The following is a 15,631-nucleotide window of genomic DNA, read 5'->3' on the forward strand; positions in this document are numbered from 1 at the left end:
GCTTACATAGCTAATGGGGTCTTTGTCATTGTTCCAGGTGGCCTTCTAAGTTAGGGGAAGAAGATACAACACCAACTTTGAAATGGCTCAGATATAACTTCACACTTTTGATTGATTCAAAGTGAACCACCAGTGCATCATTACTTGTTGATATTATGAACTTCTATTTTAATCAACATAACAATTACAACTGACTGTTTAAAGAAATAAAATATATATATTTTTAAAAATACTACATTTTAAAATCTGTCTCTGTCTCCCCTAAAAACTCATGAAATGGCTTCTCATATACCCTGGGAAAACAATTAACATTAAGCATCTCAAATATGACATAAAGTATTATGTAATCAGCTGCATTTTTGTTGTGCTCATTGTATTCTTCAGGTAATATACCTTTATTGGTACCAGGCATGAAATCAACAAGAAACTGAAGAAAACAAGGGTGGTCTAATAATTTTTTCCATGACTGTATTTGTGATCCCTGCAAATCTGAATCTGTGCTTTTGAGACTGTCGCTGATACACTGCATTTTTGTTTTTTGTCCATACCACCGTATGGCTACTAATATAATTTCAATTGTTGATATCATAAATTGCTATTTTACCTAATTTATCCACCACCACTCACTAACTGGATCTTTACCCTGCACTTCTCTTGACACTTTCTTTATGATTATTTATCATACATTAACAAATATCAGTCTGTTCTTTCCAAATTTTCTTTTTGTATTGTTTTACCAAAGTAGGACCTCTTCTTGAACTGATTTTAATCCATTAATTTATGCTTCACATCATTCATCTTATTCAGTGTCATGGAGAACCAGAGAATATCCACATTGGGTGATCTTACAACCTTGTAAATATACCCACAGAAACACATTTACATCTAGTCTTTCGGGAGTACAAGAAAACCTGAGAATCTGCACAACTAAAGAAGACTTAAACACCATGTAACTAATGACTAATGAGTGGCTGCAGTACTTACCACTGAGCCTCTTTGCCCCCCTCATTGAACTCATACAACAAATAAGGCTAATAGGATGAGTCTAATCTCTGTCTTCTACAATGTTTGTCATTAATACATTCCAGGTGGTGTACGTTTACCTACATTCATCAGTTTGATTTAAACCAAGCAGTTTTACAGCTTGTGCAATGAGAAAGTAATGGACCATTTGGAAAACACACTTTTATACCTAACCCATATGGATCATAGAGTCCATTTAGTTTATTCATTAGCTGGACATAACTGAGCTTTGTGAAGTGGTTAGTTTCCACTTTACTGTTAAAATCTAATTTAACAAACCTCAGTACCGATAAACTGCATAAAGTATGTGACGGCAAGACAAAGCAATACAAACTTTTATTCTAGCAAAAAAATCTTTAATCATTTATTAAAAAATGCACATATTTACAAATAATCTTATCCTAAATGTCAGAAACTGGAGCCATAATATCATGATATGCCATTAACCTTTACAAAATAAGGTCAGCTCATTTGTATATTTCTGTATTTCTTGTGCAAGCATCCACTGCGATAGATTGGGATATAGTCAATAAACCAAGAGCTGAATTTCAGAGCTGCATTAGAGAAAATCAGACCAATGAAACTTGTTAAATTGCTGCTCTACATTAAATTATATTCAGTTACAACATGGTATAAACCTCCATCACTGTGCTGGATTTATTGTGCTTTATTTATTCACATTAAAAATAACAGTTCATGAAAGACGCGTTACAAAAAGTTGCATTTTTTTTAATACAGAAGCTGAATGTGTTTTCACAAGCAGTGTGTTCAGCTGAAACTAGTCCATCTCTAACAGTCGGAGCAGACAGTGACATCAGAATTTACACATCAACAACAACGACAGCAGTCAGAGAAAAGACCAGACAGAAAGGCAAACAGTGGAGTTCAGTCCATGATGCCAGAACATGGACGGTTCTTCAGCACTGCTCAAATCCTGCCATCAGAGAGAGGGCCAGAGACTCCACTGCACCAGAGAAAGCACAGAAAAGTCCGTTATTACTGCTTATCCATATGGTATAAAGTAAAAGAAATGCACTTGCAGAGCTTCAGGAAAACATGTAATTAACTGGAAATCAGCAGAAACTAGGACTTAAACAAGAGGATTTACTTACAGTGAGGAAAGGAGCCACGACATACTGCCTTGTTGAGTATTGTCACAAGGAACATGTGACAGTTTTTGAAATCTGACTCCATTTTGTCAATAGACTCAATCCTGAATTGAAAGAGAGACAGTATTTAGTTACAAACAGGTCAGAAAGTCATAGAAGCAGTTCAATTTCCAATGGACAGACTGTGGCTTCTTCTTCTGATGTATCTGTAGAATTGTCGGTCTGTCAATTTTTTTTACAGTATTACTACAAAAACAGTGATTGACACAATAAATTGCAACTATAATTATTATTTTTTCCCGTCTATAAAAGCAAGGTCTTACTTCCAGGCCCCAAATCCAGCTTGCCATCGATCCGAGAAGATGAGGACTAGATTGAGAACCTTCATAATCGCCTCCTTCACAAAACTGACCTGAGAAAACACAGCCGCATTAAACAATAGTCAGAAATAAATGTAGGAAGTCCACCCTGCCCAGCTGTCTCAGCCTGAATAGAAATTATAGTTAGAGTTACAGAGCAGTTCAAGTGTTGGAAAAATGATGCTGGAGCTGGTACTGCAACACTTTAGTAGTGTCTAACTTATTTCAATGAAATTTTAATTCAATTCGGTCTTATTTATATAGCACCAATTCACAACACGTCACCTCACAGCGTTTAACATAGTAAGTACCTTATGAACTTTAAACAGAGAGCAGAGAACTTAAGCCAAACCTGCCATTACATTCTCTATGAGCAAACGGTCAACAACAGTGGGCAGGAACCTGCCGTTAACCTGACCTTATGTTAACAGAACTCACTGTGTGAGCTTACCTTTTCTCTCAGCAGGCAGCGGTCGTGGATCGTTGCCAGATATCTGTAATGGATCTTGATCAGCTGGTCCAAGTCTTTTGCTTCCTGAACTTGGTGCTGAAACTCCAGTCCTGTGCTGTGCAGAATCTGAAAACATCCAAAGCAAGGAGATTCAACATAGCATGAAAATGATTCTATTACATTTAAAGGACTGATGGTTTTGGACCCTTTGGCTTGAAACTTGAAACAGAATTGGGTATGTTTCGGACTGTTGATAATATTTTGGGCCTTTTTTTTTGATAGTGGACAGTAAAGATGCTGACAGAAAACAGGGGAGGACGAAGAGGGGATATGACCTGCAGCAAATGTCCTTAGGCAGAATGAAACTACGGACACCGCAGTTATGAAGGATGCAACATAACCCACAGTGCTCTAGGACTATGGCTTTGGTCTGCAGCTCGACTGATCGATCGGTTGGTACATATGCTCTCAAATGAACATTTTGTCAGGATTAAATCAATATTTTTGGTGCTGGAGGAATAGTTCAAGGGTTCTGACACTGGTAAACTATATTATTTGTCTGCTCAAATAACATAGTTTACCTAAGTAATAAAAAGATTGCATGTTATTCGTGTTATTGTTATTAGTAACAGCTGTTCTTCTCTTGCTGTAACATGTCAAAATGTCTGCTCTGAAAAGGTCTATTCTCAAGTCCTCTTACTCTGGTCATGATGTAGTTGTGAAGGCTGTTGACAAAGTGCATCAGTTTAACCCTCAGCAGACACATTCTGTGAATCTGCTGGTTTACTGGCTCTTTGATCTTCACTTCCTCAGGAAGGGTTCCCTCCAGCTTCTTAGTGACATCTGTGAAATCTATTAGAAACAAACAAACATTAGCAATAGCACTTACAGAATGTAGAGGAGGGACTCTCAACATACTGATGATATTTATGTACGACTGCCATCTGACTTGTTTCTACCATCCTAATCCATTCCATACCACACCTTACTAGGACTGCAATCAACATTTATTTATTATTATTAATTATCTTTAAGAATCAGTTTGTTATAGTTAGCAAATCACACTTTCCCAGGGCCAAAAATAACATCTTTAAATGTCTTGTTTTGTCTGATGAATAATGTCAAAACTCCAAAATATTCAGTTTGTAATGATATAAAAAAGAGTAAAAGACGGAAAGGCATTTGTCAAAGTTGACGTAAATTTTTACTGGAAAATTACTACAATGACTAATGACATATTCCTTCTCTATCACGCAAATAATCATCTGAGCTTTAATCCAAGCTCTTACCACTGAATCGAAGTGTGTCCAAACTGTATTTGGCCCATTTGATCTGCAGCAGGAGGAGAAACACCTGATTGTAGATCTTTTGACACTCAGAGCTGATCACAATGTCAACAGGCCAGGGAACCTGTGAATGGCATGAAAATGTTAACGTTACAGTTTCAAAGAATATAAACAATCTTTCAGCAAATGTATTTACACTGCTGACCTTGTAACTCAGAGTAAGCACTTCTAGATTATTAACTGGGTGTTTTTTCCTGGAAGGGTCAATTGTCTCCAAAAAGATTGACAACCTATAAAACATGAAAAAAAGAGAAAATATTGATGTTTCTGCAGCATAAATGTAAGCTGGCCTTCTACTTGTCAGAAAACATCTTCAGTGTGATTTTTTTGCTCATTAAATGCATGCAGTACCTGCTACTATCCTCTGGGTAGCGCTGTCCAACTGCCTCCTGCAGCTGCACGTTGAGAAATGACAGCTGCTGCCAGCTCTCCTTCTCCTGCACTTTATCAAAGATTGCTGTGTAAAAGTCGTACATGGTGTCACCGGCTTCTAGCAGGAAGTAGTTCCTCATGGCTTGGAGGTATTCCAGCAGCCTGTGGAGACATCAAGGATCTCAAGTGCTCTGTGTACTAACAAAACAATTAAGAGTTCCTGCTCATTTAAACCAAAGAATGATGCTTACTTGTAGTCTTTTTTCAGAGTCTTCATCAGGTTCCCACAGCACTCGATGTACCGCCTCTCGATGTGGGGGTAGAGGCAGGAACGCAGGGTGAGCTCAAACGTCTGACATGTGACGGACTGAGACGAGCGGTCAACGATGAAATCACCTCCGGAGAAACGCTCGTGGAAATCGCTCTGCTCCAAGTAGAGCCTGAGGAGGAAGGGCAGAGCAGAGCAACTTCAGATTTTAAAACAGTCTAGGACAAACAAATATAATCCCTTCAAACTGGAAATACCATTTGGGAGATTATAAAACCAACAGTTGCAAAAATGGCATTATATAATGAAGTTTTTCCAAACTAGCAGCTCAGTTAATGACCCTATTAAAACCCTGAGCTACATTCTTCTAAATAATGTTAACAGCTTTCACGTTCTAACATTTAAAATTGCTTCATGAATTATTCCTAAACCCGACAAAAGTGCTTCAGCATTCTGCAGCATTATTAGCAATTTATTGTTGTTATTTTTTACCTGGCAAAGTTGATGGCCAACAAGGGATCATGGACGTCATCGATCTCCAGGTGCTGTGCAATGATGGACTGCATCTTTACCAGACTCCTCTTAGTGGCCTGTTGTTCAGTCACAGTGTCTGTTGGGGATTGTTCCTGGCTGCAGAGGCGTGACTGCACAGACTCCAGAAACAATGTGTACAAACTCTTCCTCTCTGCATCTGCAATGGAATATTTGGAATATTCACATTCGTTAAAACATTACCAAAACAGCTGAAGTGCATCGATACAGCGAAGCAGCTCTGGTGGGATCAAACACTGACCTCTGGAGGATCTGTCTGACTGCTCAGTATCCTTACAGTCCAGATTTTTGAGCAACTGCATTGACTTCCCCGCCATGATGATCTGCTTGAGCACAGGCTTGAGGAAGGACACCATGGTGAGCTGCCTGTTGCTGGAGCCTTGATCCCCTCCGGAGCTGCCGCTGGCCGCATCGTTCAGCTTCTCCTCGTTCTCCACCGTCTCTGACACACTGTACAGCGTGTAGGTGGCGTACCAGAAGTCCCTGTGGTTCACTGGGACGTCTTTGTTTCTGGGCAACAAAAAAGGACAAGAAAGAACTCAGCTGCCGAATTCTAAAATAAGATTCTTGTCAAACATGTCTGCTGCATACCTTTGGATGATGAACTCTTTGGCGGGGTCAAACAGATGGCCATGAACAATCCACTCATCCACAATTTCTAAATATGGTCGGACCGTCTCTGTCCATAGAGAAAATAATAGAGCCACCTAGCAAAAAAAGAATGATCACGCATTTAGATTTATTCTTGTGTAAACATCCAGGAATTTTGCATTGTGTGTAAAAGCACTCACTGCTTGTTCTGACGCTTCCCCAACGCTGTCATACTCAATGATAGCTTTGTAGAGGGTGTTGAGCAAGTGAGAGGCCCGCACAACATTCGGGGTGGCAGGAGGGACTTCAGCCACTCCTGTGCAGAAGACTTTGTGCAGCACTTTGATCTGAGCCAAATGGGGGCTGAGTCGCTCCAGAACTGCAGACAGAGTCACCGTCTCATCTGGAAAAGAGGACTACTGGTCAAACAGTGACTGACGTAAGAAAGAAACCTCACATGATCCAGACTCTTGGGTAAAAACTAAAGGTGTGGACAAGTCAGTAAAGTAACAGCATGTGGGCAGGTCTGCATCCATAGCAGGTGAATAAAAATCACCATGCCATTCTGTCATGACAGTCTATACCATATTAAGTGTCTGATCGGAAGCAGTTCGAGTTCCCTGATTTGAGTCAGATTCTTCAAGTCAAACACTCATTTATCTTTGGGAGAATGTGTACTTTGCTGGGGGCTAATTAATAAGAGGTATCTGACTTAGAGCGACACTCTTGTTAAAAGTCCAGTCTTTCCTGTTAACAATGTGGTCTAGTGGGTAACCTGTTGGTTCAATGTTGTGAGAAGTGAGTTACTCTGTTCTAAAAGCAGTAAAACAACAAGGAAAACACTCAGAGAGCGCAGTACTCTGCCAAGGATGCTCAGTCATTGTATGATTTCTGATGGATAAGTCCTGATAAGTCCATAGCGGTGGATCTGTAGTAGGATTGGAATCATGTGATCATCAGCAGGCAGCTGACATAACATTCATTGGTTGTCATAGTTACAGTGATGCTGTGCTGCTATCTCGCAACGATACAGAAATGTTTAACAAATCCATGAATCCGGATCACTGCCAAAATCTAATCTCTTGGTCCTTGTGTCATTTCTGACCCTCCCTGAAAATTTCATCCAAATCCGTAATGTCACGCACAGATAAGCAGACAAACAGACGCCGATCGTCACGTAACTCCGCTGCATTCTTTGGTATGTAATGATATACACTGCGTTCACTGTCATTGATGAAAAGGAATAAAGATCTGGTTTGTACAGTACCCTGCCTCCCCCCTCATCACTGAAGAATTTGTATGAACAGTAAAGGTTACAATTAAAATGCACCACATGCAAGAGGAGACGCTTCAGATATTTTTCTCTCTAACCTCTGACGGATACGAGCTACAAGAGTTTAAAATGATTCATCACACACTGCAGGACGTTATTAAAATGATTTTTGGAAAGGTGAACATTCTATGAAATCTTCCATGAACAGCAAAGAAAAGAACAAATATTTAAACTGTTGTCGTGAATTACGGACCCCAGATCAACTGACAACGTTCCGGGACTCTAATGTTAATACTGTCAACATCTATCATTAATTTATGATGCTAACCAGACAGCACAAAGTTAGCTCTACAAGTAGCAAGAAACCATCCGCCCGGTAATTAAAGAACCAAAAGCACACAGCATCTTATTAAAACTCGGGGCTCTGTCTAGACAACCATTTAATAGTAATTAAACTCAGAATTCCTCATTGATTTCAACCCTTTAAACAAACTTGCACTTGCCATTGCATATGAGCTCCCTCTCAATTGTGGTCAGCTCCTCTTTGAAGCCGGTAAAGTACTTGTTGAGCGCCCAGACAAAAGCCTGGTAGGTCCTGAAGGGAGGCTCAGAGCCCTTCTTGGAGCCGTAGGAGGAACCTGAGCCTGGCGGGCAGGGCTCCGAGCTGTAACCCGTCACCTCGTCGATGAACCTCTGCAGCCTGAACACCGCCTGCCCGTACACAGCGATATGCTCCAGCACAGAGCGCAGGCAGTTCTGCAGCACAAAAGAAGAGAAGGCTGTTTCCTACAACCAACAGAGGACACATTTATTTAAACACAAGAAACTTCTGGAGTTTGAACTTACACTGGTCAGATGAGTTACCACCACGTTGTTCCTTACGGATACTTTTCCATCATGGTGTTGGAATATAAAGTGTTTCTTAACCCCAGAGAGAAGCCTGCAACACAACAGACAAACACTTTAGCTTCATATTTGCATCATGTTGTAGCCAGATGGAGTACCTACCACAACCTACTGACATTGTTTGCTATTACTATAATCTGTAGTCGGCGTTTGCGAAGCCAGATATCTTCATTTCTTATTAATTAGCTAGACTGTACCCTGACCCCCACCCAAAAGCAAAAAAAGTTCAGGTTTAGGATTATTTTTCATTTCAAACCCTGCAAGTATGGCTGAAGTAACAAGCTTGATGTGCCTGACTCACAATATGTGGTTTGGAATTATTTCTAAGTCCACATATACCGGTATCGGACAATATCAGCATATCCGTTACTGGCAAAAAAGCCAATATCAGATATCAGAATTCATAACACAAAATCAATATTAATATTAATAAGAGACGTATTTTCCCTTTAATCCACCAAGAACTCAAATATTTGGGGATCAACCCGATAGCGCTGAAGTCACCAGGTTAATCCGTTGGTTGAAATGCTCTCATCCGATCAAATTCTCACTGCTTGGACAATCATTGGTATTACTTTAATCAGGAGAAAAGCACTTCATCGGCAACCTTCCAAGATGAATTTGTTATTTTGGGCAGCAGTAGGAACAGACTACCTGTGAACACCTCCGCTTTTCACAGTTTTGAGCCCAACAAACCCACCGTATTAAACACTTACTGAACATTTCCTTGGAGTTAGCTCCAAAATAATTGGCACCATGTCAAAGAAGTCGTCACAGCGGCTGTATTTTGTTCATATGGATGGCCAAAAAGTCAAGCGTAAACTCTGCAAATAGCAGTCTATTTATTGCAGCCAAATTACGAACGTGGCAGATATCTAAAAAACGGCAGGATAACTTGTCTGTTGTATTCCTCAATAGTTCTCGTGCTGGTATCAACAGCTGATATAATATAGTTAAAAACCCGTCTAAAATGATTTAATATGTTGCAAACTCATGTTGTATAATTCATTAAGGCTAGTAGGGCGCATTAAGATTTACTGAAGAGTTGGTAGAATTTCGGTTGACCAAGATTTTCGTCGGTTGACTTCAGCCCTCTAACGACATAATAAATCTTGTGAGAAAGCAGGAGTTAAGGTTTGTACAGTCATGCACTGCAGCATCATTACATCTTACCACAATGTCTCCCGTATTACTTGGGTCTCTGTAACAAAGGCCTTCTCTTCAGGCAGATACAGTGGATCAGTGTTGTACAAGTGCTGATCCCTGAGGAGGAGAGAGACTGGGGGTAAATACAAACAACACTTTCTATCATCTTAACTCACAAATATCTCTTGGTAAAGACTATGTTAGCCAAGTATACTATTTTCAACAATTCACAGATGTACAGTCACACTACTAGTCTAGGCTGGAGTTCATTTCAGAAATATAGACTTCTGATTTATCTGGCATGCAATTTGCATTGTTCTGGTTATTTAAACTGTTACATTTCCCATAAAAATATGAGTTTTGCTCATCATAACTGAAGCTGACATATATATTACTTGCGATTTTTGTCTACAAACAACTAAAATTGTATTTCTTCTTTACCAAAATTAAGACTCCATACCCATTTTGTTCCCAAAATGTGTTTTGTATAATAAGTTAAAGAATTATCTTATGTCCTAAGGTGAAGGAATTCACAACTAATGAGGTCTTACCAAACATTGAGCAAGTTGGAGTGTAAATGCAAGCTGTGAGGGAAACGAGGAGCGTGAGCCACCCAATACGGAGTCACTACATGCTGTTCAAGCCAGGCCCGGGCGTCTGGCTCACCCACTGGAAACACATAAATTCAAACGTGGCTTTAATGCAGACACAAGTGTTTATTTTGGTAGTGTCACATTGTTCTTTAACCATAAAAGCTTCCGCAACCGTGTTATTTTGAGAGGCGTTTTGTTTGCACCTGTCCATGTGACTGGAACTGTTTTGTTGGTGTTGTCCTGGTCCTCCTGAGGGGTTCTGTCCAACTGGATCCCAGAGTCCTCCCTGCTGATTGGCTGCTGACTGTCTTCGTCCTCGCTCTCCTCCTCAGACCATTCCTAGAAATCAGCCAAAACTAGCTTAGATAGATGTTCAACTAAACTGGACGGTGAAAAGTTAAATGACGTGTAGGTGTTGTGGTCATTAATGTTGCTGATTTACTTACAGGAGTATCTGGGTACGGCCCAATGTCTATGTCCTCGCCTTCCATCAGATATTTAGCCCAGTCAAAGTTGTCCTCTGGTTCTGCACAAATATGAGTTGAAGAGATCACAGTTAACATGGAGATGCAAGAGTCTTTAAGCAAGATTAAAGTATCAAAGTGAACATCAACTCACCAGCCTCCTTCAGCCTGGGTTTCTCAGTAAAGTTTGTATTTGAGGGGGACCCTGATAAGAAGAGCAGCAGTGATAGTATGCTGTAGTGTGCATCAGTCTGAAGGGAAAAAACAAAGGAAACTAATGCATCAATACAAAGTTGTAAATCATACAATTTGCTGTACTATTTTCACATGTACTGTCAACATGCTTTTGTTTTGGTAAAAGAAAACATGGGCTGGGTGAAAAGTATCAATGAATGATAGCATTAGGTCACAGACTTTTAGTCTACTCAGTAGTTAATTTTCCCATCTGTCCCCGTCTGTGCCATACCTTTGCTCCATCTGTATTTGGTAAAGGTGAGTTCAGGAACTCTTCAGTCAATCTCATCCAGCTTCCTGCTTTACTCAGGTCTGAGTGGACCATTAGCTTCTCGTAGATTCTGAAAAACATGGCAGATTATGCATGACAGCTTTGTGCAACTTTAGCAAGGACACAGGGGGGAAAAATCAGTTGATCGACATTCGAAATGGCATCTATAGGGACAGATTTTATCTTGGAATTGCATGGCATTTCCAGGCCCAAGGCACTCAGAAATATACCAATTGTCAAATCAATAGCTTAGTTTTTCTATCAATGTGATTAAATGATTCCAAATTCAAATGAAAGTGTTAAGCTGACCAGCTTATGATCTACATTACTGCCACATTTTATACCAGCATTGAAGTATCACAGATATCAATACTGACAATGAGTCCAGTGTGCCATTACCACCCTCTGTAGAATAACATCTACCTGGGAACTTGATACCTTTCAGAATAATAGAAAACAGAACAGAAAAGCCCTGATGTCTCAGGTTGTCTGTAACAGTAAGTTAGATATACTCCCTCAGTGACACCCCTTGCCCTCATCTATAGACCCCAGATTAATAAAACAACAGTACGTCCCTATAAATGACAACGAAAGAGCAACTAGAACCCAAAGACTCACTCACCCACTTATACTCCTTTGAATTTTATGACTGTCAACGTCCAAATAACGATGAAACCTGACAAGAAAGGAGATAATCGGTTATTAGCATTACCGTTAGTGGCTAGCTAACATTTTGGTTACAAGTTAGCCGCTGAGAAGCTAGCTTCCGTCCTGTCAACGGCTAACTCACCTGAAATTTGACCAAGCAAACTTTAGCGCCAGCTGGAAATTCTGGTCCTCCTCGTCCTCGACCTTGCTGATACATCTGATCAACTTCTTGGTTTCCTTTTCTGTCTCCTTTTCGAAGGTGCTCCAGTGAGCCATGTTGATGTTGACAGCAGTGCAGCGGTTAGCTTCACGGTACGAGCATCTAACGTTACATGTAGCTCGCTGCCCTTCAGTCCGGGAGTTCACCTGCTGGTTTTGCAAGTTTAAAGGCTACCACAAGCAAAAAATGCGTTAAATTGTGCCATTTATTCAGGCTGGGCTACTGCAGATACCCTCTCCACTGGTCCATTGATTCCTCCAGTGCCGCGCTGCGTCTGCCTCCACAACAAACAAAGATCAGTGCGCATGCGTGATATCAAAATAAGTTTCAGAAAGACCCTACCAAAGAAACTTTTAACAGAATTTGATTAATTTCGGTAAATCGTTTTTGGATTACGTATAAATATGCAAACGAAGTGTCATTCATTTAAAAATTTATTTCAGGAGCGGTAATCTTAACATAGGATAAAGTTCCAAAGTTCTTGTGTTACTTTGTCAATTTATTGGAGTCAAATGCTTTTGTAGAGGGAATTTTGAATATCTCTTTTTTGTCACTCCATAAATCAGAAAATACTGGGAAAAAATAGGAATACAGTTTTCCATAAATTAGACTATGAATGACATGTGAACCAATTGGATTGTGCAATTATTTTTATAGTGTTTCTACTATGGTGTATGTTTGTGTTATGTGTAATGTTTGGGATATGTGCAATACAATTTTTCTGTACAATACTGTTTTTATGCGCAATACTGTTTTATGTGCAATACTGTTTTGTAATTGTTGAGATTTCTTTGATGGCACAGCTATTGAGTACAAGATAAATTTCCCCAAGTGGGACAATTAGTAGGGAGGTTAAGGCCAAAAAATAGGCCTTTGACTTTAAGTCATGATGCAAAGGTCCCCTTTGGTATGAAAGGACCTCAGGGTCATACAAATAAATTTATCCTAAGACACAAGTGAGATCACATCTTGTGTCGGAAATAAACAAGTTTTTTTTCAAAAATGTCCGCCAGTGCACTACAAATATTCTAGAACTCATATATTTGCTTCAGTTTGGAACCAGCTGCCTTTCCATACATGCAAGTGTGACAGGTAAGAGAGCTGGGACAGTTTGGAAAGAAAACGGGAGAGGGCTGAATCATGAGACTGTGTCCTTTGTCCAGACAGTAGTGAGATTTGAGTGTTGGGTGTCAGATCCATCTGTGATATCCAACCCGTGCTTGTTTCTTCCAGTTGAGGGCATTTTTTCTTCACACTCTCTGATATCTTATCCTTTCTGAGGTGTGTGTGTGTGTGTGTGTGTGTGTGTGTGTGTGTGTGTGTGTGTGTGTGTGTGTGTGTGTGTATGTGTGTACTTGTTTCTGCTATACCGGTGGGGACTTTGACCTGACTATTTGCTATAAAGACCTAAAATGAGGTCCCCACGGGTGGCAACACCGTTTTCTTGGCCATATTGTTGTTAATAAAAAATGTAAAAGTGCAAAAACGTTTGTTTAGGGTTAGGCATTGATTTGGTGATGGTTAAGGTTAGGGTTAGGGTAAGGGTTAGGAGTTAGATATGAATGGGAGTCAATGGTAAGTCCCCACCGGTATAGAAAAACAAACATGTGTGTGTATGTGTGTGTGGGTGTGTGTGTGTGGTGTTGTCAGAGGTGATGTGTCAGTATTTCGCCCTGTACTGTGCTTTCACTGCTGATGGTCAGCGTTCGTGTTGACAGTAAAGACAAGCAATAGATGTCCAAAAGGATCAGCGGTCGTACCATCCTCCCTGGCACAGCACACGCCAGCTGTTGGAGACTAAACACATGCCGGTCCCCCAGCCCTCAGAAATTATGTAATCTGCATAAATGTCTGAAAAGCTATTTGATGTGACTTAGTCTGTCTTGATACACAGCATGTTGAATGTAGTTTACTAAAACCAGGATTTCTACTACCTGTGGAGGGATTCTGAAGTGTGCAGCCAACATGCTTTTCTGTCCATTCTGAGTCACAATCCTCTGCACAGTTACGTCACCAACATTGCATGAGTATCAATAAGCTTAGAGAGCAAACAGATGACAGCCCATTTCACTCCACAGACGGTGAAAGTTGAAGTGATTGTTAGTTGTATCCGTGCTGCATGAAACAATCAGGACTTAATGAGGGCAGCTGGAGTTCAGACTGGAAGTAAAAGAAGAAAGAAGTGATTTGGAATGCAGCATATGTACAAAATATGTTGCATCCAGATGCACATGATGTGTGTTCAGTTTACTCTCAGAGTTGTGCACATTCTCAGATAGATGTTAATACGTTGAACCATGCTGCAGTTTATTAGTCCAACTTGAAGACTGTTCCAGTATGAAGCAATTACCAGCTAAGAGATGTTAAATATGAACTCTCCTCGGAGCTGTTGGATCCATTATTGTAGTGAAGAGTTGGTTTCCAGCACTTTTGAAACTTCCTCGTACAGTAGACATTCTTACAGGTGTCTCACCTGTGCTGCAGACAGCATCTGTGTAGTGTGGAGACAGCGCTGCCAGTGTGAGACATAAGACTTTAAAGGCGCAGATGAAGACTGTTTGGAATCTCTTCTTTCTCATGATGGCTTCACGGTAAATCCCTGCACAAGTGTTCAGCTGCATCTTTCCTGCTGAACTGTTTAAAGGATCACTTTAATCCGACGGTGTGAATATGCAGGAATGATGACAAAATAACCTCATATCAAAGAAAAGCACACAGAAATACTGATTTTATTATAAACAAGCATCAAATACTTGTGTAATGATACCACGTATGTGCTGCCTTTTAGCTAAATGTTGTTCCAAGTGGCTAATTTCTGCTCTCTTTCAGTCAGTTTCATTAACCCTCCTGTTGTCCTCATTAATGAGGACCAAACAATATTGTTTCTTTGTCTGAAAAAAATCCAAAAATTCGGAAGAAAAACTCCCCAAATTTCTGAAAAAACCTTCAGGAAGAAAATTCCAATAATTTCTTAAAAAATTTCCCTTCAAAATATTATTTTAAAAAATCCACCAAATTCGGCAAGAAAATTCTTGTAATTATTTTCAAAAAATGAGTAAAAATCTTCCAAAAAAATCATAAAAATATCTAAAGTGATTACATATATATCAGTAAAACCTCTAATATTTTCTTTAAGAACATTCACATTTTTTTGTGAATGTTCTTGAAGAAACATTTGTAACAATTATTTTTTCCACCAAAAAATGTTCAAAGATTTCCCAAAAATGTTGAAAATTTGGACATCAGAAGTGAAATGTTTTTTTTTCTCCACGTTTTCAAACCTTAAAACAGGTCAATTTTGACCCACAGGATTACACGAGGGTTAAGGAGCCTTATTATGAACCTAAATGCTTTTTACCAGTTTCAACAGTGAAACAAATCCAGTAAGAAACACGTCTTTGTGAAGAATGTGCAGCAGATTGATTCAGGAACACATTTAAAATCCTGTTTCTGAAGCCAACTGCTTCTCTTTATGTACAGTGTAGTTGTGTTTGTCCAGCAGATGTCAGCATAACAGCTGCTATGAGGAAAGTTTGTTAAAGATGTGAATATTACAGAGCAAACAGTGAACTTTGGACTGAGGCAATGCTGCAGAGAACAGCATCACATATATTCATGCCAGCTGCAGTAAAGTCAAAATGTAGAAGAAAAGGAGATAAAAGCAGTAAAACTCCTCCTTACATGTTGAACTCGTGTTCCCAGATGTCTGTAACTTTATTCATGTGTGAAGCTGAACGAGGAAACAAACCTGACAACCAGCAGCAGTCCAGCAGGCTGTACCAGGACAAGGTGTTCTGCTTCGTCC

The 15,631-nt window shown here is 39.8% G+C and overlaps 1 protein-coding gene across 1 annotated transcript; it reads right to left on the reverse strand.

The window, feature by feature from the left end:
• Positions 1-1,675: 1,675 nt before the first annotated feature.
• Positions 1,676-12,122, reverse strand: tubgcp5 (tubulin, gamma complex associated protein 5). Its single transcript, XM_022216048.2, has 23 exons — positions 11,749-12,122; positions 11,581-11,634; positions 10,920-11,028; positions 10,608-10,704; positions 10,436-10,515; positions 10,193-10,328; positions 9,948-10,065; positions 9,424-9,513; positions 8,191-8,284; positions 7,848-8,100; positions 6,272-6,474; positions 6,072-6,187; positions 5,722-5,990; positions 5,421-5,619; positions 4,912-5,100; positions 4,640-4,822; positions 4,434-4,518; positions 4,232-4,352; positions 3,643-3,794; positions 2,943-3,068; positions 2,456-2,544; positions 2,136-2,236; positions 1,676-1,987 (listed from the first exon to the last, which is right to left on the reverse strand). Exons 1-23 carry the CDS (start codon positions 11,880-11,882, stop codon positions 1,941-1,943), a joined length of 3,045 nt encoding a protein of 1,014 aa, XP_022071740.1. The 5' UTR covers positions 11,883-12,122; the 3' UTR covers positions 1,676-1,940.
• Between the last annotated feature and the right edge of the window lie 3,509 nt (positions 12,123-15,631).

Source organism: Acanthochromis polyacanthus, chromosome 4 (assembly GCF_021347895.1).
Source record: "Acanthochromis polyacanthus isolate Apoly-LR-REF ecotype Palm Island chromosome 4, KAUST_Apoly_ChrSc, whole genome shotgun sequence".
Lineage (NCBI taxonomy): Eukaryota > Metazoa > Chordata > Actinopteri > Pomacentridae > Acanthochromis > Acanthochromis polyacanthus.